The sequence below is a fragment of the Branchiostoma lanceolatum genome, chromosome 8 (assembly GCF_035083965.1).
Source record: "Branchiostoma lanceolatum isolate klBraLanc5 chromosome 8, klBraLanc5.hap2, whole genome shotgun sequence".
NCBI lineage: Eukaryota > Metazoa > Chordata > Leptocardii > Amphioxiformes > Branchiostomatidae > Branchiostoma > Branchiostoma lanceolatum.
In genome coordinates this window covers 9,377,657-9,402,727 of record NC_089729.1, presented here as the reverse complement: position 1 = coordinate 9,402,727, position 25,071 = coordinate 9,377,657, and the positions used below count along the sequence as shown (strand labels likewise).

The window sequence follows — 25,071 nt, the reverse complement described above, 5'->3', positions numbered from 1 at the left end:
GTTCTACCTATGCTTCAGTTGCTAAGTGCGGAAACAAGACACATCCTGTAAATTGCACCCTAAGGTTTACCACCATTTATTATAGAGACAGATAGGATCGGATTCGGGTCACAGTATCGCCGGTGGGGGCATCTTGGACAAACAGTTTTTCTAGCCGAAGAGACCGGTTCCTCTCAACCGGCACATAGCTACGAGAAACATGCCGCCTTCCACGATGAGGCTGTCTGAACTGGTGGACTTGTCGTTGGGCACTCCCGACATTGGAGTGGTCAACTTCAACGCCATGCACACCCTGTTCCACGCCATCATTGGCCACCTTAAGATCACAGATGTAGAAACTAAGATCGGTGAAGACATCCAAAGAGAGAGGGACGCTCAGTCTACCATAATTTCCACGCGCGGGAGCGGGAGCGACCAGAAAGACGGGCGGGACGGTGCACTATCCCGGTCGGGGTCTCTCCCGTCAGAAGGGGAGTATGCCGAGCGGCTACGCCAGATTGAGGACAAACTCTCTTCTCAGGAGACTCAGCTCAACAAGCTGAACGATCTCCCGAGTAACACAGATCTGTTAGAGAGAACCCGGTCGGAGGGAACCAAACCGGTGGGGGAAATGTGGCAGCTCATGCAGCTACAGAGGAAAGTAGAAGCCAACGAGGCCGGCCTTACCAAGGTACGTAACAACATGGGCTCAACCTTAACGATAAGATCAGCTGCTGAGATCGGATGTAATTTGCTTATCCGTCTTAAAAGGCGTAATTGCTGGCCGATGTGCCATGCTAAAATCCAGTCTAATTGCCCGTAGTTTCCACACAAACATTACTGGACAATTTGCGCCGCCTTTCTTAAGGCGGGATTTTAATAGACGTTCACACCTGAGGTGAGAAACAAACATTGTGAGGATGGAAGTTCTTAAGCGACATCGCACTTAAAGGGGAAACGGTCGAAATCCGCTGAAAAACGTTTCACTTTCTAAAAGAAAACAAAAACACTGGCCACGCATTACCAGATCTACCTGCTTTGTAACTTGTCACAATAGGCTGAGATTTTTCAATGGCCCAAATGAGCATTTGATAGGTGTGAAGCCAAATTAGAACCATTCAAAGAGCTTTAATTATTCCTTTTCAATCAAAGGTCATTTATAATTAAAAGGAAGGCTGATGACTCTAATTAGTAATACCCACAAAAAAGGACCTTCCATTCCAATCTGACAGGAGATTCATCATACATAATGTATTTTAATGTTTAAGTTTGAACTTACCAACATTTGGAGGTTTCCCTCCAATTCTTAGTAAACTTAACTTAGTAAAAAGAAAGCTAATTCTCTGATTAGTCTGATATAACAGGGAGGTTTTTACATTGATAACAGTGGAATTTCCATTTATTAATTAAGACCTAGAATATCCTTAAATGAAAATCTTAAATATTATGATTTCCCTCCGAGGATATATTCACTTCTCTTAACTTAAATACCACAGCAATGCTACTGACTTGTTAATATTTGAAAAGGGCCTTATATAGTAGTCTTTCCTTTAAGTTTTGTGACTTAATAACAAGGAAATGCTCTTGTCTTGAGACCTTGTGGTATATTCAACTTGTCTGGTACCAGTAATAGAGTCATTCTAGATTTATGTATGAAGTTTGTTCAGCTGCTTATGAAAGGAAAGAAAAGTTGAAAGAAAATGTATTCCGTCCTTTCAGAAAGCCACATCCTGCTTTTAATCTGCAAGTTTGTGATTGGGCTTATGACTCAAATGTGGGTGAAAGTTCTTGATCTTTCACCATTGCCCATTCAGTCTCAACAGACTTTCATTCAAACTACAAACTGTTTCTGTTGCAACCACACAATTCGTTTGCAAAAAAATCTTTCTGAACAGTGAAAGCTCCCCCAGAAACATTCAATATCACACAGAGAAAAAGTAGCGACGGAAAGGCTGAATGAAAGAACAGTCTCTGGTTTGAAACTGTGTCAGACATAATTTGGACATTTTTCTTCCTGAGTGCATGTTGGAGGACTTCTATGGCTCTTGTCACCTGTTAAGCACTGCTGCAGTGTGCTTCAGGACTGTGCAAGTATGTCAGCTGAGGTGGACCGGTGTGTATACTTGCCCCATGCATTCCGACGTCATTCGCCCACAGAGCTGTTTGAACTGCTCTCCCCGTGCCCCGCCATGTATGGCCAGTATTTGCTTAGTCTTTCCAAGCCTCAATAGACAGATAAAACAGGTTAGAATAGCTGTGCCCTGGCACCGACCAAACAAAACCTGGCCAGCTGGGTCAGTTTATCTTGTGCCCCCAGGCATAGAGAAACACTTAATAAAGGTGTCTTTCTTTTCACTTAAGGCTTTCAATAAATGTCTTAATGGTGACAACAGGTAGGAATAATGTTGACAGATAATCTCTCTCCCTTTGGCCATTTTGCCTCACTAACCTTTAGGCTAAATACTGCTATATATTGATCGGTACATGGAAGAGAAGTCTACTATTTACAGACACCAAAGAAACGTTAACACGCAGAAAGTCACCAGGTCAGCAACCTGCTTGTTTCCAATGGCTCAGTGTTTCCATTTGGATTGTAAGTCATTCTACCGAGGTAGAAAGATCAGGGAATGTGCCACGAAGGAGAACACCCAAATTACACAGGAAGGGCTTCCTGTTCACAGGCATACCGACTGTTTTCTGCTGAGTAACTGTAGCAACAAATATCGTGTGTGGGAAATGAGGTTTGGGATTGACTGTGGAGGAAGCCATGGAGTTTTCACATTCCTGCATCGTGAGTTGCACAGGAATCAGCAAGTGTTGAATTGAGTGCTCCTTGAAAATCCCTAAAAGAACTGTAACAGATATGCTCTGACCAGGAGGAATGTCCGATACGCTGTAGAGACCCATTAAAAAAAAAGGTCCAAGTGTGAGAGTTACATTCTGGACAAGTTTTCTTTAACTTAGAGTAAAATTGGTTGAGAACAATTTCAATTGCATCAACACGCATCAAATATCCACATATGGAAAGAAATGTCAATCTAGAAGTTCAAGGTGTCCGTGGAGCTACTCAAATTTCTGCAGGCTGACAGATGTAAATGCAGTGGAAAATTAGAAAGGCACACCTTCACTATGGAACAATGGTGGGTGGGAGAAAGCTTTCGTGCTGATACTGTTTCTTCCCACTGACCCCAACGCGTTAAGGGTCACGTGGTGAAGTGGAGCTTTGGTGGCATAGCAGCGTGTATTTACCCACATACACAGGCCTTATGGGCTGGCGCTAGCAATTACCAGGCAACCCATGATTTCTCATGACCTGGTCCAATATATGGCTGTAAGATGTATTTGCAGTGGCCTCGAAATGTAGAATGTTCAAGACCATAAATTTGGGGTTACAAAGCACAATTTTGTTTTACTGATATTGGTAATACTGGCACTTCAATTGAAAGATTTTTTGCCAGATGTTACCATAGAATTTGTATTTTGGTTTTCCGATAATGATGGTGTATTTCAGATAAGTCCTAAGTTGCAGTACTTCACTGTTTCTATGTGCAGAATGATGTCCTCTCTAATATGTATTAAAACACATAGAATTTTGAATGCAAGAATTTACCGGTATGCGAGAAATTCATAAATTGCAAAAGCATGTAGTCAACGCTGCAATTAGTAGTTTACAACAGCATCGTTTAACCCAATAGTTTATTTCTTGGGGTGACATACAAGTATCCATTTGACTATTCTTTTGAAGTTACATGTTGAACTTGGCACTAGTTTAAGGGGAGCAAACATTTGTACTGTCAAGTAGTGCATGACTTGTTTCAAACACCTGTGGACAGGTGTGTTAGAGTTGATGATATAACAGACCAGGTCAAAGCAAATACACTGGCACGACAACACAGTATATTACATTACTGTCTTGTTGGATTTCTTTTTCTTAGATTCTACAGAAAATTGACAACATTTATGATAGTCTTAAGTTAACTTATTTGACTCCAAATCACATCCAGAAAATCAACAGCCACACCATGTACACCTAGAACTGGTAAACTTTTTAACATTGAATCATGGATGTCCATCAATTCATCGCCCGGATAAATCTTTAAAAGGTTTTTTTTTCTTAGAAATGAAATAGAAACCAAAGTAGCAAGTAAGACAGTGTTAGGAAACGGCCAGGTCATTGAACTCAACCATATTATAAGAAGTGTTCATAATCATATTGAAAAGGTATTTTGTATCCAGTTTTTCTATCATCATGATCTTGATGATCCCACGGATAACCCTGCTGGTGCTACATTTGTCCTTGGTTATCCTGAGCCCTCCCTGGGGTATCACAACAAAGCGATCTCCAAGTTTCCCAAACAGAAACTCTTCATGAAACATTCATGCCCCTCTTTACAGCCGTGTCTTTGGACCTTTGTGTACTTGAACAATCACAATGGATCATTTCTACTGTTAAATCGAGCCCTTTGCAGACAGACAAAGGTAGAGACCAGGTAGAATTGACATGATGAGTGGCTCACGAACATGCAACCCTCCAGGTTTTGACAATGTCAACAAATGCAGTCTCCTTGGCAACTGAGTTGCCATGGTGACATGGATTAGTCTACTGGCCTAATGAGGATGGTTGGCCTTAGCAACTGGTGCCAGTTATGTAGCCAGTATCTATCAATACTCTTTGATCATATGTATGCCTTGGTAACTGTATCCTATGTGAAAAATTGGAAATTGATCTTGGTTAGCTTGCCAACGCTTACAGTCGCCTTACAGGGCAAGATCTTTGCTCATTTATCATCACATCAAATGTTGGTGTACTTGATACGACATTCCTTTACTATCTACTGATGATGCAATTTCTAGGATATATGAGAAAAGGTAGGTTAACCAAGAAAAAAGGAAAGAAACAGAAGATCCTTGTCTAGAATTTTTAACCCTTATCACATTTTTTGAGTCTCAGAGAAGAGTCAAATAGATCCTTTACGTAATATGTTTAAAGTCAGAGGAGAATCATTTTTTAGGAAGCAATGCTAATTATCTTCGCCGAGTACTTGTTCTATCTGATTTCATTTGAACATTTTAGCTTTCATATTATCAGGTAAACCCAAACAAATGTTCAAATTTGATGTGAACTTTAAATTTCTGCCTTTCTGCATGCTGTACCACCTTGTAGGTCCATTGCAATGATTTCATCAAATTCAAGACCACCTTCTCAAAGACAGTTATCGCGACAAAGGGGTAATTTTTCTGCAATCCTGCCTCCCCTCAACCAGGCAGTATCAGGTGCCAGGCTATGCAATACTGTCAGTCACCACGCCTATTGAAACATACATTCAATCTATAAAAGAGTGCACGGGCCAGACAGATTATAGGCTTGAATTGCTTTGTTTGCACAGCACGGATTATGAATAGAATTACATCACCATGGCAACTGTATAGAAAAAAAGCTGTCTGTCTAGTGCTATTGCACATGAGTGCCTTTCTATAACCCTTTTGACTTACGATAGTGATATGTCTATACAAACAGATCGCTGGCCCTCTGTCAACAAAAGGCAAGAACTCGGAAGGATACTTTATTCTAAAGACAGACAAAAGATTTTATTTTGGTTGCTGTACTTTTGTTGCGCTTTGCATGGATCGAGTTTCAAGTAGGTCACTTCTTGGTTTTGTTCAAGAGCTTTGTCATGCTGTGAGCTGTGTTATATTGGGAAGGGGGGTGAAATTTAAGTCTCTGATGAATTGACACGTAGGTTAGCCTGGATGCCTGACCCCCAATCTTTATTATATCTATTGTTAGATATCATAGCGTTGATGGTGATGAGATATTAAAGAGATGAGGGTCTTGCATCCAGGCCATACGTAGGTGGCGGCATTGCTTCATTTCCCATTGCTAAGTACTACAGATTACTGTCTGGATGATCCTTTGATCCAAAGCACAGACATGTATTGTCAAGGTTTTAACCTCAATTGCATTTGGTCACCTTCTGTATTGTGGTACAAAAGCCTCAGAGATTATGGGAAAGAAAAGAAGCCTATTAGTTGCTGACGACCAAAACAAACTTTTGATTGTCTTGATACTACTACTACTACTTAAAGATTACTGAGGATGAGAGATATAAATTATTCTTGGAAACTTTGGATTCTCAAGAAGGATTCTTAGGATTCTCAAGGTATTGGCTTTGTAAAAACAAGGAGGTTTAAAATTTTTAACCTCCTTGGTAAAACTGAAAACGATAAAATCAGCACATCAGAAAACTTTCCATTTGCAGAAAACACCTTTCGTTGCAGGTCAATGCCATATCAGGCTTATGTACGTCCTTTGTAAAGAAAAGGTTTATTAGTCTGTCAGATCAGTCAACATCTCCCACAGAGAATGTAGTGCCCAACAGTTCTGTGAGTCTGAATCATTCATGAAGAGCGAAGAAATCCCAGCAACCAGCAACTGCAGAATGTTCCAGGTGTTTGTTTGAGAGCAGAATGTAACGTTGCTATGACCAGGAAGAACCAAGTGCATTCACTGGATATCCTCATTACCCTCCATTGAACCCAGTCGGCAAACAATTTTTTGTACGTGCAAAGTTGACCACAAAATAGAAATTGATTTTTCAAAGTCCTCTTTTCAAAGCATTTCACTTTTGAAAGCAAGCAATGGACGTTTGCTGAAGCCCTCTAAATATAGACGTGCCATCAGCTGTCAGTAACAGCCTATGCTCAGAAGGTGGTACAGTACTGCGCCACAGGTGGTACATGTTCATTATTTTTGGATCCATCTGGTGTTTAACAGCCCAATCTGTTCCCCCTGATTGTGGTAATCAGCCTTCGCACTCTGCTTGTGTCACGACCCCGGCTGTTATTACGACCATCGCCGTGGTAACACGGCACTGTTAGTTGCCTGTCGGGCCTGTCAACAGTGTCAGACGTTATCAAAACCTTTGTACCCAACTGAGCAATGTCCAAAGGTTGTGCAGTAAAGTGTTTACTGGTGTATTGATCTGTTCTCAGCAAGAGTAACAAGTTAAACTGTTCAGCTCACCTTTATTGTATAGATTTAAGCCAAATGGATATAACGTTACTTCTTTTCAGAAAGCCTTTTGAAGTTTTAAACATAGATACCTCAAGGAACAAATCTTCATGTACAATCATTATGAAATCAGCAGGAGATAAAATAATTTACCCATCTATGGTCAATTAGCATCAAGGATATCGTAAAGTGCTACTTATTAGAGGAGTGATGAAAGCCCACCCTATTCATCAGTCCATTCCTAGATTTACATAATGACCAGTTGACGTTGGCTGAACTAACAGTGCTCTTGTTAGCCAGAGAAGCATAGATGCACAGGTGGAGCATTGTCCCTTAAAGGAGGCACGCCCAAAACACACTTTTCCTCTCTGGTATTTTTGAAGTGGTCGTACCATTTTAAACTGGGCTGCATTCAGTTCAAAAGAAGTGTGCTGTTGTCTTACGTCCTATAAAAGTCAGCGTCTTTAAGATGTTTGCCATGTCCTCAAACAACCAGGACAGCGCTCAAGACATAATAAGGAGACAGGTGTGGCCACAAACGTGCCGATTACGTCTCCCCACCCAACTCATCCAGGCGCACCTGTTCACAATAGTGCCCAGCCAAGCGGTAAATCAACCTTTTCAACCGGCTGTCACTGCCCATTAATTTGCAGCCAGCACCCATTGGGGGTCCCAATCACTTGAGGAAAATTAACCTAATTTATGGGAGTTATCTTGATTTGGTTGAGCCTGTATGTGTGCAGTGAGCATGGTATAACTGAATCTGAGTTCGTAATGAGCTGCTGTTTGCGGTTACCAGGTTACAGTCTGTGTGGAAACAACATGGAGGATAGGAGAAGAGAGGCTTCTGCCTTCAAATTAGATTCCTGTTTTCTTTAACCTCTTAAGTCTGTATGAGATGATATATATGAATGGAATGATTTATCATCACTGGTTTTCATTACTTCAGTGTAAGGCTTGATGTGCAAACAGAGCGGTTACTAAGTTTCAAACAGAACAATAACGGGAAAAAAATGAATGAACTCAGCATGTCGGAAACAAATACACTGGGCGTCATCTTGTACAACAGTACTGTCACATGTTTGTACTTCAAGATAATAGTCTTATTGCTTGCCCACTTGTGCTGTTGAGAAATAAATCAATCAACTTTCTCTTGACCATCAAGGGAGAAAAGAATTTTTAATGTTGCCGTCATTTTACAACAAACGGTTTTCTTGCAAGTGACATTTTACACAGTAAGTGTGTCGTAAATTTTGTGCCAGATAATGGACTATCAGGGCTCGAAATAGTGGGTGCATGTGCACCCAGTGCACCCAAAATTGGAACTGTGCACCTAATTTTTGACTGTGGGTGCACTGGTGCACCTATATATTTTTGTACCCTATAGGGTTAAGGTACTATTGTACACTAGTATACAGAATATTCTTGAAATGTAAGTATAAAAAACAGCATGATAACTTTTTGCTGTGCTTTATTTGATGTATTATATGTTTGAAATTTTGAAGTTAGCTATAGAATTACAGATTGAAGTTCTTAAGTTAAGAAAGGCAGCAGCGTTAAGCTTTGTAATTATGTTCTGAAGAACATTCAACTTTATTTTATCTGGTGCACCCAATATTCTTTCTGTGCACCCATTTTTTTGAGTTGGGTGCACCAGTGCACCTATTCCCAAAGATGAATTTCGAGCCCTGACTATCCTCTGATGCAGATGACATTTCAAATGTTTGATAACTTCTATTTTCCCTGGTTAGATTCTTAACTCAATTGACAGAAGTGGTGCTTAACTTATGGGAAGACAAATGTTGACCAATTGTGTTCTGTATAACTATAATGATTAATAGTAGCAATAGTATGGTTTATTTCAAGGAAACAATAGCAAATCTTGGCCATTGTGTAAACTTATACTGTACTAGAATAATGATTAATTTTGAATTTCTGATGTCGCCCACCCACAGGCCATGTCCCTGATTGAAGACCTAATGCGTGAAGTCAACATGCTGAATGACAACAAAGCCAAAGTTGCCAAGGAGATGAAGGACATCAAGGACAAGCTAGACAAGGTGAGGGCGGAGGGATTGTCTAGTGGGAAAAAGAGCACTTATGCAGCGAACTAAGGATACAGACATCTTGTGCACAGATATAGAATCATGAAAGATAACCCTTTTTTTTCTATTTTTTTTGTCTTCAATGTGTCATAGTGAACTATAGCTGCAGGGAGCAGTTACTGAAATAGATTATAAAGCTCTATATAGCACTCTACATGTGGGGACTAATCAACGGTTCACAGCTGCCCAGCTTACATGTAAGACTTATCACAACATAAGGCTCCATGTCACGTAGCTGTCATGGAAAATACATATTCAGAGGCATTTTTTTAATCTTTGAAATACAACAGTGGCTATGTAACAGCCAGCAGTGAAAAATTTGTGGAGAAATCCTCATACCCAAGTTAGCATGGGTCAGCTTCAGTCAGCCGTCAGCTGTGGTATTGGCTTTGAAAAACAAGTCTGTTAGTTGCGTAACTCAGAATAAGCACCAGTTATTCTGATAGAAATAGGTATAAGGCTTCCTTACTAGCTTTTTAGAGCATTATCTGGGCAGGCTTTTGATACATACTCTATAGCTTAACCAGTCAACCGTCTTAATTTTAAAGCACCTCATCAAGAATGTTCATATATACCAGCATAATTCAGACTCAACAAGGCTGCTTAGTGGTATTTTAGATAAAGGTTTCAAAGATTTCAAGACCAAAACTATAGACTGAACAGTTTTTCTGTAAACAACCTGCTTACAGGTTGTAGCAGACCAATTCAGCACCAAGGACAGGTCTTTTCATGTCAAACTACTCAGAACTTCAGAGGTTGACTTTTTTGTCATCTGCTGTATGCACAAATATTATACATATTCGTGTCAGGCCTATCCAGTCCAGTCGGAAAAGTTTTAAGTTTCCATCTTTCCTTGTACAGATGGACCTGACTTCACTAAGTGATAGAATCAGTGAGCTGGAAAGTTATCAGGACAAGATAAAGAAGATTGATCAACTAGAGAAACAACTGGTAAGGCTTTTCACACTTTCTTACAAGGGTAGATTACAACTTACAGTGTCCTGTAAGCCACTTGTTTGGTTGTTTTGCTTGTAAGCCACATGAGGTCACACCCTGTGAATGAGTACACTGACAGTCATCTTCAACTACGAAGGACTACCAAGGAAGGTGTAGTTATTGGCAGTGACATTTGCAATTTCCTTGGACATTGCTGTTTGAAGATTGAGCATAAACTGTTACATGAGTTGAAAATAAGTATGCTGAAGCATGTTGGATAATGCCTTTTGTTCTCTTCACAGGCTGAATTAGCAGAACAGATGAAGAACCTCCCCACTGCAGAGGAGTTTGATGCCTTTGTCACATGGCCTGTACTGGACGAGGCACTGAGAGAAGAACGACAGAAATACATGGAGGTATGTTACTCCATAACTATGATGTTTAACCCTTACAAAGCTGTAGCTGACAGAATTTATTCAACACAGTTGTAACCTTTCCCTGCACAGGGTTTTACAGTGCAGGGAGAAGGTTAACAGAAAGCAGATATTCTAAGCTTTATATGAATTATTTTCATACGTACTAGATCATTGTGTGTTTGTTTTTCAAACAAAAAGACTGTATTCAATTGTCCTTCTTTTATAGCAAATTAATGCTGATCCATTCCTTTTCCACACCCAGACAAAACCAACAGATGGCACAGATGAGTCTGGAGCGGTAAGCTGCAGATTTCACCTGGAGCATGGGAACATCCTATACACTTGTTCACTTAAAAATCCTGCACTTTTTCTACAGATGTTTACTTGAATTAAAGCACCCTTCACTGATTTCTGGTGCTACACTCAATTTGTCACTTGTCTTTGCATGGATATGTTTGTTACGTGGGAAATCCCTTTTAGTCTCTGGCATACTTGCTGAAAAGAAACCATAGAAATGGTGAATCTTAACTTCCACTGCCTACCCTTTCTTTCCCACAGGTTCAGCTGCATGTGTAGTGCACCATTAGATATTTGATTTCCCCACCGATACACACACAAAAAAATGTATCTTGTGCACTTGTTTCAGCTTCCCATCTCTAACCACACTACTCCCTTATATTAGCATGAATATATGCCTAGCAAAATTGCATGACCAACATTATTGCACACTTTTCTTTTCAATTTGCTACGGTAACCGTGACATGTATTTCACTTTTTTTTGATAGATTAAAAATGAGCTATTTAAATATATTTCGTCAAGCATTATGATTTAACATAGTCTAATGCCAGCATGCTCTTTAGCTTCTAGAGCAGCTAAAGAGTAAGGACCCGTCACGCCCGCCGTCAGCGCCCCGGCCTCCCTCATCCAGACTTAGCAGCGCAAAGGAGAAGTACCCCGAGGCACTGCAGGCACTTAAGGAAATGGCAACGCTGTCTTTTGAACATGAGAAACTCTCAGAGCAAGTAGAGAAGTTAGAGGTAGGTGCAACTGATGGATGGAATCCAGGGATATTTTTATAAGATGTTCATGGAATCTGCTGGTTTTGTACCTTGAATTTTCAATTTGCTTATCAGGCTGAGGTAGCATGGACAAAGTTTTTCCATGTCTATTGTTGTATTTTACTCAATTTGTAAAGGATTTTCCTCACTCTTATTGTGTTATCTATGATCAAGGTCTCAAACAGCATGGCATGTAGCTGCTACACTAGGAATTTTATTGACATTTGATGCCATTTGCCAACAGTATCACAGTCAGGCAGGATTTTCAACGGATTTCATTTTTTCTCCTTTTCTTAGGTTACCATGCCAACCAAGGCAGACAAGAGTGAGCTGGAAAAGCTGCTTGAAGCAGGTAGGCACTTCCTCTAAGCACCTTAAGTTAACTTAACGGCTCTTACTCTCCACCAGGTTCATGATGTCATTTGTTGCAAAGCCTTTTTATTTTTGTTGAAGGTTACTTTTTAAATAGTGAACCAGGGATTTAACAGTGTGAAGTGGCTTTTTACAATCAGGTATATTGGAATTCTAAAACATCACACAAAAAATTGTATTAAAGTGATAATTACTAATAACTACAGGTAATAGTTTTCACCAATGCAACTTGTGGTTTTGAGTCAAGACATTTCATTTATATCCTGGATGACTTATGGTATTAAACCCTCAGTTTTACTTTCAACAAGTCACTCTGTAGAAGAGTTGTTCATGTGAAATTAGATATAGGGCTGTAACCACCATATACATGAACTATTATGACTGTACATTCATGTATGTATTAGCAAACGAAAGGGTATGTCACCCCATAAGGGGCGGTATGACCGAAATGGTGCATAAGCACTTCGACTGATGATGATGATGATGATGATTATGACAGTTTTGGTTCACACATCCCTCTACATATCTTCCCAGCTCTGGCCAATCAGAAGGTGGACATCCCTGAAGACCTGTTGGAGCAGCTGGCTGCCCTGCGGGATGCTCTGGACATGATGAAGAACAGCAGGGACAAGGTGGGAAGGCTGGAGAATAACACAAGGGCCTTAATATTGAAAAATTACATTTATATGATGACACCTGTACGTTTGACATTATGAATTGTCAAAAGGTGTGGAAATCCTTGTTACAGTTACAGTTTGTAGGTATCAACAACCAACAGGTTCGGTGTCAGCAGTCAAACCAAAGGTAACTAGTGTCTTAGCAGTAACTTTTAAGGTACAGGTTCTGAAAAGCAATTTTGTGAAGGATCCCACTTCTGACACCAACGGTGTTGAATCAGGCTCAAAATGACTGATTCTTGATAACAAGAACCTCACTGCTTAGCTTCATACAGCTTCTGTGAAGCAAACCTGCTCAACACTATAAGCACATGGAGGCCATTGTATCAATAGCACCTAAAACTACCCTATTGTTGTGCCATTTGACCTGAAACAGAACACAGTGTGTTCCTAGTTCTAGGTCAAATAACATGATGCAGGTATGGTCTTAGAAAGTGCTATTGGTATAATTGCTTGATAGCAGTTGTAGCTACAGCTATCACAGCACAAGGATTCAAGAATATATACCAGGATCTGAACTGGAATTGTATAAACATTTCTGTTTCAAAACTCTCTATATGCATGTTTATACTACATGCATATATGTTTTCTGGAATGTAAAAGACATGCTTGTGCAATACCAGTTCAGCATCTCCTGAATCTGTGCTTATGATGTATTGTAGATGCATGCATTGCCTCTTCTCTACATGCTTTGTGTAAGCAGTAACCATTCTATCTCTCTCACCCCCAGCTTGATGAACATTCTCGCATCCTGGATGGGCTCATGAATGCCCCTCCAGAGCTCCTCACCCCTCCTCCTACCCCCCCTCCGATCGAAGGCGAACCAGAGGCCTTCTCTCTCACACACACTGCCACTCCTGTCCTGCCCCCTATCCCCCCCACCCACAGTGCAAATGACTCTTCCCATCACAGAAAGAGACCGACCCCGCCCACCTCCCCAGTCCATAGGATGTCAGACACATCTAAACCGACTCCACCCCCCTCCCCCGTACGTAGGATGTCGGACACATCCAAACGCCCCCTCAGTCCCGTAACAGCCATGCTCCCCCCCTCTGGCCCCTCTAAGAAGACCTCTAGCACAGGCAGACTTGTGCAGGACCTGAACCTTCAGATAGTGGGCCTACGTGCCAAGGATGCTGAGCTGGAGAAAGACGTTAAGAGCCTTAAGGATGCTGTCAGTCAGGGAATGAGCTTTGCAGGAGTGCCTGTACAGGTTAGTCAGGACACAGGTATCTTTAGCACAGGGTGACTATCGCAAGTTTTACCACATTCAGCAAGTTTCCCCCTTCAGCATATCACGGAGCAACCGAATAAACTTTGGAAGTCAGCAACTTTAAACTGATCAATCGCCAGTCAATGTTTGAATCATTAACATAACAATTGTGACTGAAGGTGTCAAATTCATTACATTCTATAAATCTAAGATTGGTCTGTGTGTTTTTGATCGCTTGGTGATCTCCTATGTTCTTAGTTGTGTTCTTATGGGCATGTTCTGTATCTGTCTCCCAAAGAACCCTTCCAAGAATGAAACCACAGGACACAGCAACAGTCCACAGGTAAGGATGGGAATTTCCAAACAATCCAGATGCACTCTGATCAGAAAATTGTCACCAAATGTACCAATAAAACTAAAGATTTCAAATATAAAGGCACCTTTAATAATCAAGTGGTGATGTGATTCACTAATTGAATGGCGATTGATTGCACAAATGATGTTCACACCTTTACAAGTCCTGAGCTATTAAGACAAAAACACAGGGTGTTGCATTTTGACAGTCCAATGGTCTAGATCACATGCACAGTGGAGGATAACATAAGGATACAGTGTTGGTGATCACTCTCCTTGGTGCTGGTTTTGAGGTGGTTGTTATGAGGTGTTATTCAAGATAGTCACAACTCACAAACTAACCATTATGTGTTACAAGCAACTAACAGGCACCTTTTTAAGTAACAAAAAACATCACGTATGAGGTATTTAGTTAACATCAACTAACATAATTCCACCAGGGTACATAATTCCGCCACCATGAAAAGATATGTCCAAACAGATCTCCAACCCAACATCTCCCAGTATAATCCACTCCTGTACATCTAAACTGTGCATACCTAGGGGCTGCTGCACTAGAAATCTCTCAAACACATGCAGTTTTTCAAAGTGGCAGATTTATGTAACCTGGCAGATTAATGTTAATGGAGGTTATGATAGTGATGTCTTTGCATGAGGGATTTGAATGGATGTTGTAATGACCAATTGGTTAGAAATGATGAATAATGCATGAAGTCAATATGAACTTCAAAACACTAACTTTAAATGTTAAACATACTAACAGATTGTTACATTATGGACAAAAAACATTGGACATTATTTTTGTGCAGGGATAACTTATAGCACACCATTGTAGGATACAGTCAGATGAAAGCTACATAAAAAACAAAGTTACATAAAAAAATGTAAAACTTCTGATTTTTTTCTGAATAGAATCAACCTTTTCCCTGATGCCTAACCCGTTTACAGCTTAGCAGGCGGAAAGATAGTATCATACATTGGAAAAGTTCAGTTAAGAAGTCATTGATATTCAGTTTAGTTTTTATTTTCCCCTGGCAGCCTTTATCAGAAAATCGTTCTGACCATCAGTCAGTATAGGAGTGTGTACTGCATTATATGTGCACTGCCATCAGAACATGACTTGCACCTTGCCGTGAGCTTTTCTGTGCACCAGACCTGCTTTTGCTTTATGTTGACCTGGACATGACCATTCTGTTCTGTGATTTTCTCTTTAACCTAAGATGGGAGATGAACATGAACTACAGAGCATGACCCAGGTATGCAGACACGCTGCTTTTTTTGTGGCCACATTTCCACCTGCGTGATGATTGATGCACCATCCATATAGCAACACTGAAAATATGCAATAACGTTATATGATTTCACAAACATTCCATGATATTGTAAAGTAACAAGCAACAATGTTGTTTTTATACAACATTTTGGTTGTTTTTGTACCATGAATGATTAATGAGCACACTTCCAGTACAACCCCACAACGAATCATTCCATTGCAGCAGGATGGCACTGTAACAAGTTGTACCCACTGTTCCTCTGGCACAACAGATTCTGAGATCGCAATTCAATGTGGCACTGCACATCATACATTTAGCATGGAAAGCTTTTCCCCATCTTAAGGTATATCAGCTGATTTTAGGCTTGTTCTGAGAAACAAGGCTTGTAACTAAAGTTTTGTGAAACATACATTGTCCAGATACAGAGAAGATGATTGCTCTAAGATGGGGAAAAAGTTAATCTTTAACCTGTAGTAATCTAAGGTACCAGTGTGATGTTGGTTCATGGAGGTACCTTTAGTTATCATTGTTCAAGTCATATGCTGATAATTTTTCTATTTGTTTCTTTTTCTATATCATTTCATGTACTAATGCAGAAATAGAAATCATGGCATAGCAATGATAACAAATGTGCCTAATTTCCTCACACATCACCAATCAATACCTTTTCCCGTAATTTACCTGGAACAATGGATACATGTAAACTTATGGTTGATAGTAATGCAGTACATTCAAGTGCACACTCCTGGATCAGTACATTTACATATTTTGGAGAAATCTCAGATGTTGCAATTTTTTATATTTCACAAGCGATGGGCTGCTTGGTTAGGTGCAGATACAGAGGAAACACAGCCACAGCCTGCTTCATACATGGAAATCTCGGCTCCTCCAGCTGAGATGCCTCCATCTGAGGCACATGATGAAATCTTGCAAGTGTTTATAAACAATGTTTCTGAGGAAACAAGTTCTGCTGAAATGGTTATCGATGAAAAAGCCAGTTTGTTAGCTCAGGTGGGAAATTCGATCAAGATTTTTTTTTTCATTAGCACCACCTCACATTTCAAATTTTGCAATTAGCACTTAAACCACTTGTCTAATCAATAACCTTGACTGATATTGAACCCTTTTGACCTTAATCATAAGCTATCTTGTCAGTGAGGACTCTTCTACATAATTTGTAACATGACAGGAAAAAACACAATTCTGTAATTGTGATGTGCACACCTCTACGTGATCAATTCCACGGGTTTATGATTATACTGTGTGACCTACACTGTGTTTCAACTAGAATGCTGTAGATAAAGCATCAAACATGTTGCCTTCCAGTCTCGGACTCCAGACACTCCCAAAACTCCAGAAGACAAACTATCGACAGAAGTTCAACTCCAACTACCCTCTGATGTAGAGAATCCTGCGCCCTCTAAGTCCCCAATATATGATGTATCTATCTCCGATGATGCAAAAGCTAAAGATTTGACAGAAAATAACTCAAAGAAGCAACCTGCTATGTTTGATAGGGATGGATGTCCCACAAGTCATAGTTCTGCTCCAGTCAAAGCTGTTAATGTCTCTTTTGAAAAAGATGCTAAAGATTTGACGGAAAATAAGTCAAAGAAGCAACCTGCCTTGACAAACAGAAAAGAGAGTCCCACAAGTAAGAGTTTGACCCCAATCAAAGCCGTCACTGTCTCTTTTGAAGGAGATGCTAAAGATTTGGCAGAAAATAAGTCAAAGAAGATAAACAGAAAAGAGAATGCCGCAAGTAGAAGTTCTACCCCAGTTGAAACTGTCAATGTCTCTTTTGAAAAGCATGCTGATAGCAAATATGACAGCAAAGAAACTTCAAATGCAGAAAAAGAGAAAACAGTACTACCAGTAGTACCAGATACTCGCCAAGCATTTGCCCAGAAGGCAAAGACCCCCCAGATAAACCCTGTTCCTCCAATGAAGGCTAAGACCCCCCAAATGAACCCAGTTCCTCCGACGGTGGTGAGACGGACAAAAACCCCTGCTCCTCCAATGATGGTGAAACACACAAAACTCATCACCCCCATGGCTCCCACAGGGTGGTACATTCCAAACCAGAAGTCTGTCAAGATAGAGGTGGGAACTTCCATCCCAACCCCCTCCCCCTGCAAGGCACTGTTCATTCCCCCATTCCACTGCTTTATCATCCACCATTTCATTCATTCATCCATACTTCATACTAACAACAATTTTGAACTTGCACTCTGTCCATCAGAATCCCTTAACTTGATTTCCATCATCATACAGCAGTAACAGCACCATTTTCTTTATCAACAAGTTTGTCGTGGATTCATGTTATGTTAACAGTTGTCATTTTTCACTCCATTATCCAGTTAGTAGCACATTTTTTTTAATGTGTTTTATCCTTGTGTTTGGTTTGTTATGTTGTTCATTTCACAATGTTGTGTTAACGTTATACACTTTTCACTTGTTCATGACCTGTTACTTTTGTCCCAAAGAGAACATTAACAGTTTTTTAAAACAAAATTTCAACTCTGGTAGTGTTTTTCTCCTAAAGCATTGTTTTCCCAGAATGCTCTGCTCACCTACCCACAATCCCATGCAGGACGGCGACATGCTGGATAACCTGCAGCAGAAGGTGCTGCAGCTGCTGGCAGACGTAGAACAGCTGAACGGAACCTCCTCCGATCTTGTCAGGAAGAGTGGCGACCTTCAAAAGAGTACTGAGGTTAGTGGTGGTTTCTTTCTTCATAAGGAGTGAAGAGACTATTTTGTACCTAAATAGCCCAGAGTGTGCAAAACCTATGTTAATTTTGGAATCCAAACTGGGTCCTGTTATCAATTTTCTAGTCAGTTCTTATCATATTATGGACATAGTTTGTAACTTAATACTAGTACAGCAAAACCTGAGATATTAACACAAGCTCCTTTTTGTTTGTAGGCTCTTTATAAAGTTTGTGACAAGTTGAACGACACCAAAGCAGACAAGGACTATGTCACCATGGAAGTTGATGTGGTAAGTATCATTCACAATCCCGTTCTTCTAAAACCTTATCAAATAGTAGAAATAGTTTTTTGTCATTTCATGTGTAGCTGTTTGAGATTCAAAATCTTACTTTCTGTTTAGCACAACATTGACCTCTCACAATTCAATATCACATTGCCAAAACTGTACTACTAGATGAGTCCCTGTAGTGCAACAGAAGCATGACTGTAATTTGTTAGCACAGTTTTCTCCTGTGAAACTATAAACATCACCTAATGGCTACACTTCCATCACAGAAAGCAGACAAGCGTGCGCTGGAGAGCAAAGTCAGCCGGCAGCAGTTTGACTCCTCGTTCAACGAGCTGAACAACCTGATCCAGGAGCTGCTGGCTAAACTAGATGGACAGGTAAACACACGCTTCTTCAGTTGCCAGCTGTTCAGAGCCTGTAGAATACAGGTTGACAAAATAGGTTGAATTTCAATGGAAGGCATTTCAGCACCTTCTATGTAATACTTTTAGTCTAATACTAGATAAACTTGACAACATGAGTAACAACATTTTGACAAGGTGGCACTAGGGCTGTGTAAACTGAGTAACCTGGCCTACTTGCAATAGAAGGTACTTTATCACCATCAGCACGATGTATGAAACTACAGTAACTGTAGATAAACTTGAAAAACATGAGCGACAACGGCTTGACAAAATAGGTTAAATTGCTGCAGTGGCATTAGAGTTGTAAACTGAGTAACTTGTCCTGCTTGCAATGGAAGGCATTTCAGCAGCACCAGCACTACATACTGATACTAGCTAAACTTGATAACATGAGTAGCAACCATCTGACAAAATAGATTTAATTTCTGAAGTGGTATCAGAGTTGTGTGTAAACTGAATAACTTGGCCTAAAGGGAAGGTATTTCAGTACCATTAACACAATATATTACTAGATAAACTTGTTAACATGAGTAAAATAGATTAGGCCAGAGGGACTTGGTTATCAAAGTACACTTTGTATCTACAAATGATAGAGTAGGTTGAGTATAAAGACAACACAATATCTGTTTGCTATGTGAACTATTAGCATGACCATGTACATATGTCTAACACCAATATTTCCCCAGGATGGGCAGTGGCAGGATGCCCTGAAGAACCTGAGCGACGACCTTGATGGGAAGTTGGACCGGTTGGAACTGGATCCCTTCAAGGAGTACATCCAAGGTCAGCTGAACAAGCTGAACAGGAAGATGGCCAAGGTCTCGGAGATAGAGCAGCAGAAGGAGCTGGATGAGGCTGCAGGATTTAGGAAGTGAGTTTTATTTGTTTTATTTATTTCATCTATTCGACTTTTCAGATTGAACTGAATCTGCGAGGGTGAGCCAGCACCAGAAACAATGTTGTTCCTCTACCAGGCTGCCTCCTCAAAGATGAATGAATACAAAGGAAATCAAATGTATAATATCAAAATACATAAGATGATGATGATAATTAAAAAAGCAACTTGAAACGGTGAAATCAAATCAATGTTTTGTGTCCATGAACCATTTCATAAACGGACATGTGAGTTTGTTCTTTGCTCTTATTTATCAGAAAATAGAGTTTTATGAAAAGACAAGTTCTGACCAGTTGCCCTCTCTGTTGACAGACAAATGTTCAGGTGTATCTCCTGTGACAGGCCAGTGACGATGACTGCTGGAGGGTGAGTTTATAGTCCACGAGCAATGTTACAGTCTAACACAATGTCATAGATAGTGTGTAGGTAAAGAAGAAAATGTACTGCAGGCATTTCATATCCAGATCTTGTGTCTTACTTCTTTACTTCTGGTGTTTATTTGCAAATCAGTTATGAAGTTACATTGTTAACGGGGAAAAGTATGAATATTGCTGCTTCCTTCAAACCAGGCCTGTCCCAGCATTGCCCAGCACCAACAGCTTACCAGTGACAGCAACACTACGACCTTACACTACATATGAACTGGAGAAGATTCGCCAGGAACAAAAGACGTATGTTCCACGTCCATTGTCTTGTTTTACTTCAGAATATCTTCCTGTGCATTTTCATTTTACATTATCTCATTACGATGTTAGAGCTTCGGAATACCTTATCACTTATTATAAACAAGATCAGCTCTAGCTTAAGGTTTAGCACCAGATTTTCAGCATGCAATCAAGCATTGTGTTTCCATAGTCCCAGTGTAGGAAGCGAGGACAATGCGACCAGGTTTCAGAAAGCCATGGCCATGAGGAAGCTAGCTAAGCTGAAAAGGAAGAACATCCACCTGTACAGGCTAGTTATAAACCAGGGCATAGACCAGATTATGGCTAAGCTCATGAAGAAGCGCAGACACCGTAGCAAGGACCAACTTCTGAAGTGTCAGGCAGCCAGGCTGCAACCATTGCAGGGACCCACTCTCCCATCGTAAGGCTTTAGATATAGGGACTCACGCTTCCATTGTAAGGCTTTAGATAGGGTCTTACTCTCCCATCGTAAGGCTTTAGATAGGGTCTTACTCTCCCATCGTAAGGCTTTAGATAGGGTCTTACTCTCCCATCGTAAGGCTTTAGATAGGGTCTTACTCTCCCATCGTAAGGCTTTAGATAGGGTCTTACTCTCCCATCGTAAGGCTTTAGATAGGGTCTTACTCCCCCATCGTAAGGCTTTCAGATAGGGACCCGCTCTCTTGTCATAAGGCTTAAGACAGGAAGATGATGAGGGATTAATAAACAAGATACATCTTGTCAGCTGAGGGAACTTTAAGTAACTATGCAGAGCCCCTTGCACCTGTAAACATCAACGGAGTTGTCCACAAACTTTAAAGATATGTCTTCATTATCAAAAGTAGAATGTGACTGCGAAAATCTGTTAGGCATTGACCATTCATGTACAGTTTTTAAGGAGTGTATATATCAGCTTTTCAAATAGTTGAAAATGTCTATTGGGACGTTTTCCAAGAACCATGTGCTGGGATTCGGTCAGTACAATTACTGATGATTTCTGTACCTTTCTTTAGCTATCGTTGGAGACACAGAAGGTAAAAAGTGCTTCAAACGCTCAGCTTTTGCACAGGCGTGCATGCACAGATCTGCAAAAAAGCCAAACACTTCTGCCTTTTGGTCCATTTTAGTACATGAAAACCATATCCTGCGTTTACACAAGCTCTCGGCCGGACGTTACTGACCCCCACCCCAAGGGGGATGGTGGTTACAGGACCGGCCAGCCGCTAGGAGCGTGATTTGTCAGGCTAATGAAAACTTTCCTAAAAACATTACTGCTTCATTTTGTGTTCATGCGCAACTGGCTCTAAGGGCACAAAATGTAGTTTTTGAGATTCCACATTTTCTACTTATGTACCAATTCTTGACATTTTCCTTCAATGCACAAAGGCGCAAACATTAACGTTCCTTTCTGGGGGCATGTAACTCCTACGTAACAGTGTACTGGAGCTCACTACTGTTATGTGTGTGTGTTGACGTCATGCTTTGTCTCCTGTTCTAGCCTGGCACAGCCTACTCCTCAGGACTATGACCTGTACTTCTCCCAGCCGCGCCCCTGCGGTGGGAGCCATACAATGACGTACCCCAACAAGAGATTCACCAAGCTGACGGCTGGCGGACAGTGAGTCTTCTGTTAACTACACATTTGGGACACTCAATTTTGATTCAATGTTGACCTAGTCGGCAAACTACAATTGGAATGCTCTGTTTTGACTGAAGCATGTGTCTGGTGTTCACCTATCCACTACAAAACAGTCAGAATTTGCCAAGAAAGTTTTAGCTATAATTCTTTTTTCAACAGTCTCCTCCTCTTACTTTTACCACACCAGTAGCCTAGTAGCCTAGTGGATGAACTGATTTAAAAAAAAGGTTAACTTTTTTCTGCACCCACAAAAATATCAATACTATTTGTCTCTTACAGATATGTGGTAGAGGAGCAGCCACAGGTGCAAGTTTTCCATGTCAAGTAAGTACCTAATAAGTCACCTAAACTAGAATCACACTGTAGCGGTGACAAAAGGTTTCAGCTTTTTAAGTATCTGACAGTGTGTAGCTCATCATATTTTTGTATATATGTTTAATAGTGGCCCTGATATTAGTTTGTTAACTTGAGTGCATAATCACTGTCTGTAAATGTCTCTACATTTGGGTACAAAAAAACTTATTATATGTAATTGACATTTCTTCTCTCTAGGGAGGAGCTAGACATCATTGGAGCTGACGGCCACATCTACAAAGGTCGTGTAGAGATTGATGATGGGAGACTCCCCACCCTGACACAGGTAACATTTTCTAATCTGAACTGCCGCTACATGTAATGTATGATACTGTTAAACTGCTTTCCAGCATTTTGAAAGATGATGATAGGAAACAATATCTTCTATTGGTAATTTTTTATTCTCAAGGAAATGAAATGATCCTATAGAGACGTTTGCATTTAGTTTGACTTGACTTAATTGGACATATACTTCTAATACATGTACATGTACTTTAAAATCATGCAGTTGATACAAACAATATCTGTACAAAACAAGTTTAGATATTGCAGCAACTTTAAAGGGCTAGTGGTCACCAGAACAAACTGGAGGCCTTGCGCTGAAAACAAAACATCCTAGAAAGAGATGTCTACAGTGACCATGTATCAGCTCTGATGCCTGCAGGATTGATTGTTTACCATTATTTTTCACCAACAGCAACCGAAGGCCCCAGTGTCCCCTGGTACTCAAAGGAGACGAGTGCAGAAGTCCGGGGCTTTCTCCCCGCGCTCCGATCAGCGGCCATCCCCGCCCGGCCGTCCCCAGTCGGCGCACGCCACGTCTCCCCGGCCAGGTTCCTCCAACCAGCGCCCGCACACTGCGGGAAGTCGGTCGGTCTCCAGAACCTCCCAGACGCAAGTGATTGACGAGTCCACGGGGGAGCAGCAGCACTCTCCGCCCCCCACGAGACAAGCCACGCCCGGAGAGGATAGAGGAGGCGGGGCTGGGCAGACAGAAGTCTCTGCCACTGCGTAACTTGATATAACTCATGGGGGGGACATAGCCACACTACCATAGCCACTTGTCTTGTTCAACATTTTCTCTATGTACCTGTCTCGACAAGCTCATTATAACTTTGGCAACTATTAAACAATCCTCAGCACTACAAGCCCGCCTGGTTTAGTCCCAGAAGTGTACATTGTTGTTTGTTCAGTTCAACGTAAACCTGGAGTAATAAGATGTTTCTGTAACCATAGTGGTCTATCCCCTGGTTTAAGGTATAGTAAAATGTAGTATTTGTACAGTATGTATAACCTGGCTGTTTTTGTACATATCCCAACATGGGCCAGGGCTGAATTGCTGCTATGCAAAAGAAGATTCCAGTGAACGTATTTGTGAAATGTTTGTACATGTAGATGCATTATTTTGTGATAAATGTGTAAATTCCTTTAAAACAAGCTGATTTCACAGCCATGATGCTTACTGTGCTGCTTTAGCCCTATCTGTGTGCTGACAATTTATAAACTATAATGCCACACTGTCAAGGGATGTACACACCACATAAGCCATGTACATGTGAAAAAAAATGCACCAAAAATAGAACTGCAAGTCAAATACTCGTGACCAGAGTGTAAAGCTTGAGATGAATTTATGAAGAAAGAACTATTTGTACATAGACGAATGCTTGAATGTGCTTCCAAAGATGATCGATGTACAATGCAGTTATAGATGTGCACCAACAGTGGCCAGGGATGCCGACTACACCTCTGTCGCTGATTTTAGAGTAGGTTTTTCAAGCCACAGCCATTGGTCACTTGCCATAGCACCACGTGTGTATACCAGTGCCTTTTGTAGTGTATTTATCAAGACGATTTTACACAACTCTGCTTTTATGCACATGATAGAAGTGCAATATACCGAATGTGCACCTGTCCTGTACAGAAGTTTACTATATACATTTTGTATATGTAGCATTGAAGTACAGTACAAAAGGTCTTTAATGTTATATTTGTAATTTCACACTTTTTAGCTCTGAAGAGTTTGATAAAGACAATGGTAGTTTAGGTCACATGGAGTCATGCACATATTTCATGTCGTGCAATCACATACAAATAACTAGTTTGTTGAAGTATACCTTTGATTGCTGAGTTTTAAGGTGAAACATCTGCAGTTAGCATTTGTGTTTGACAACACTGCAACATGTAGTCATGTTGAAAAATGTTTTGCTCCCATTGTTCATGTGAGTTTGAAATTTAACCTAAAAAACTTCACTAGAAAACAAAAAACAGCTGTAAGCAATATATCTGGTGATCTTATTTTCCATTCAAAAACGATTGAGAAAGCTGGTCTGATTTGAAGTAGAAAAGTAATTAGACTGATTTGTTGATCTTGTTGCGACTGGTCATTTATTCTGCTGCTTGCTTGCTTTCTTCATTCGCTTGTGCCATTTTCATGTTTCCCTGTTCCTATATATTGTCAACAGATATGATTTGCAGAGAAAAAAATGTTGAATTTATAAGAAACCTGCACTTCGTCATGTTTATATTACCTGTTTGTCACTGCACTGCAATGGGTTTGGTCGTTTTTCAGACAGAATAAACGACACAAGTCACCTTATTTGGTCTGTAGTTTTCACTGAGTGAACAGTGATTTACTGTAACAGTTTTCTTTGGAGGGTCTGCAACGGAGGTTTCGAATTCAGCAATGTACTTTTAAAATACTGTACTTCCAGAT

At 40.5% G+C, this 25,071-nt stretch overlaps 1 protein-coding gene across 5 annotated transcripts; it reads left to right on the top strand.

Annotated features, from left to right (window-relative positions):
* Positions 1–8: 8 nt before the first annotated feature.
* Positions 9–24,954, top strand: LOC136440231 (glutamine-rich protein 2-like). Of its 5 annotated transcripts, none has more exons than XM_066436133.1 (22): positions 9–670; positions 8,947–9,051; positions 9,958–10,047; positions 10,335–10,448; positions 10,711–10,746; positions 11,310–11,486; positions 11,805–11,859; positions 12,414–12,511; positions 13,287–13,769; positions 14,068–14,112; positions 15,344–15,379; positions 17,991–18,113; positions 18,327–18,401; positions 18,668–18,778; positions 19,492–19,676; positions 20,013–20,066; positions 20,270–20,371; positions 21,379–21,399; positions 21,864–21,983; positions 22,284–22,328; positions 22,557–22,644; positions 23,056–24,954. In XM_066436133.1, exons 1-22 carry the CDS (start codon positions 200–202, stop codon positions 23,371–23,373), a joined length of 2,952 nt encoding a protein of 983 aa, XP_066292230.1. In that variant the 5' UTR covers positions 9–199; the 3' UTR covers positions 23,374–24,954. The 5 variants fall into 5 exon arrangements, with proteins under 5 accessions (XP_066292230.1, XP_066292228.1, XP_066292229.1 ...); XM_066436131.1 differs by lacking the exon at positions 21,379–21,399 and adding an exon at positions 20,556–20,786; XM_066436134.1 differs by lacking the exon at positions 21,379–21,399 and having other exon boundaries at positions 10–670.
* The last annotated feature ends 117 nt before the right edge of the window (positions 24,955–25,071 follow it).

Coding starts and splice junctions, on each gene's coding strand:
- LOC136440231 (XM_066436131.1), top strand. CDS start 200: ATGCCGCCTTCCACGATGAGGCTGTCTGAACTGGTGGACTTGTCGTTG. Junction 671..8,946: donor ACGAGGCCGGCCTTACCAAG/GTACGTAACAAC, acceptor GCCCACCCACAG/GCCATGTCCCTGATTGAAGA. Junction 18,779..19,491: donor TGGCTAAACTAGATGGACAG/GTAAACACACGC, acceptor ATATTTCCCCAG/GATGGGCAGTGGCAGGATGC.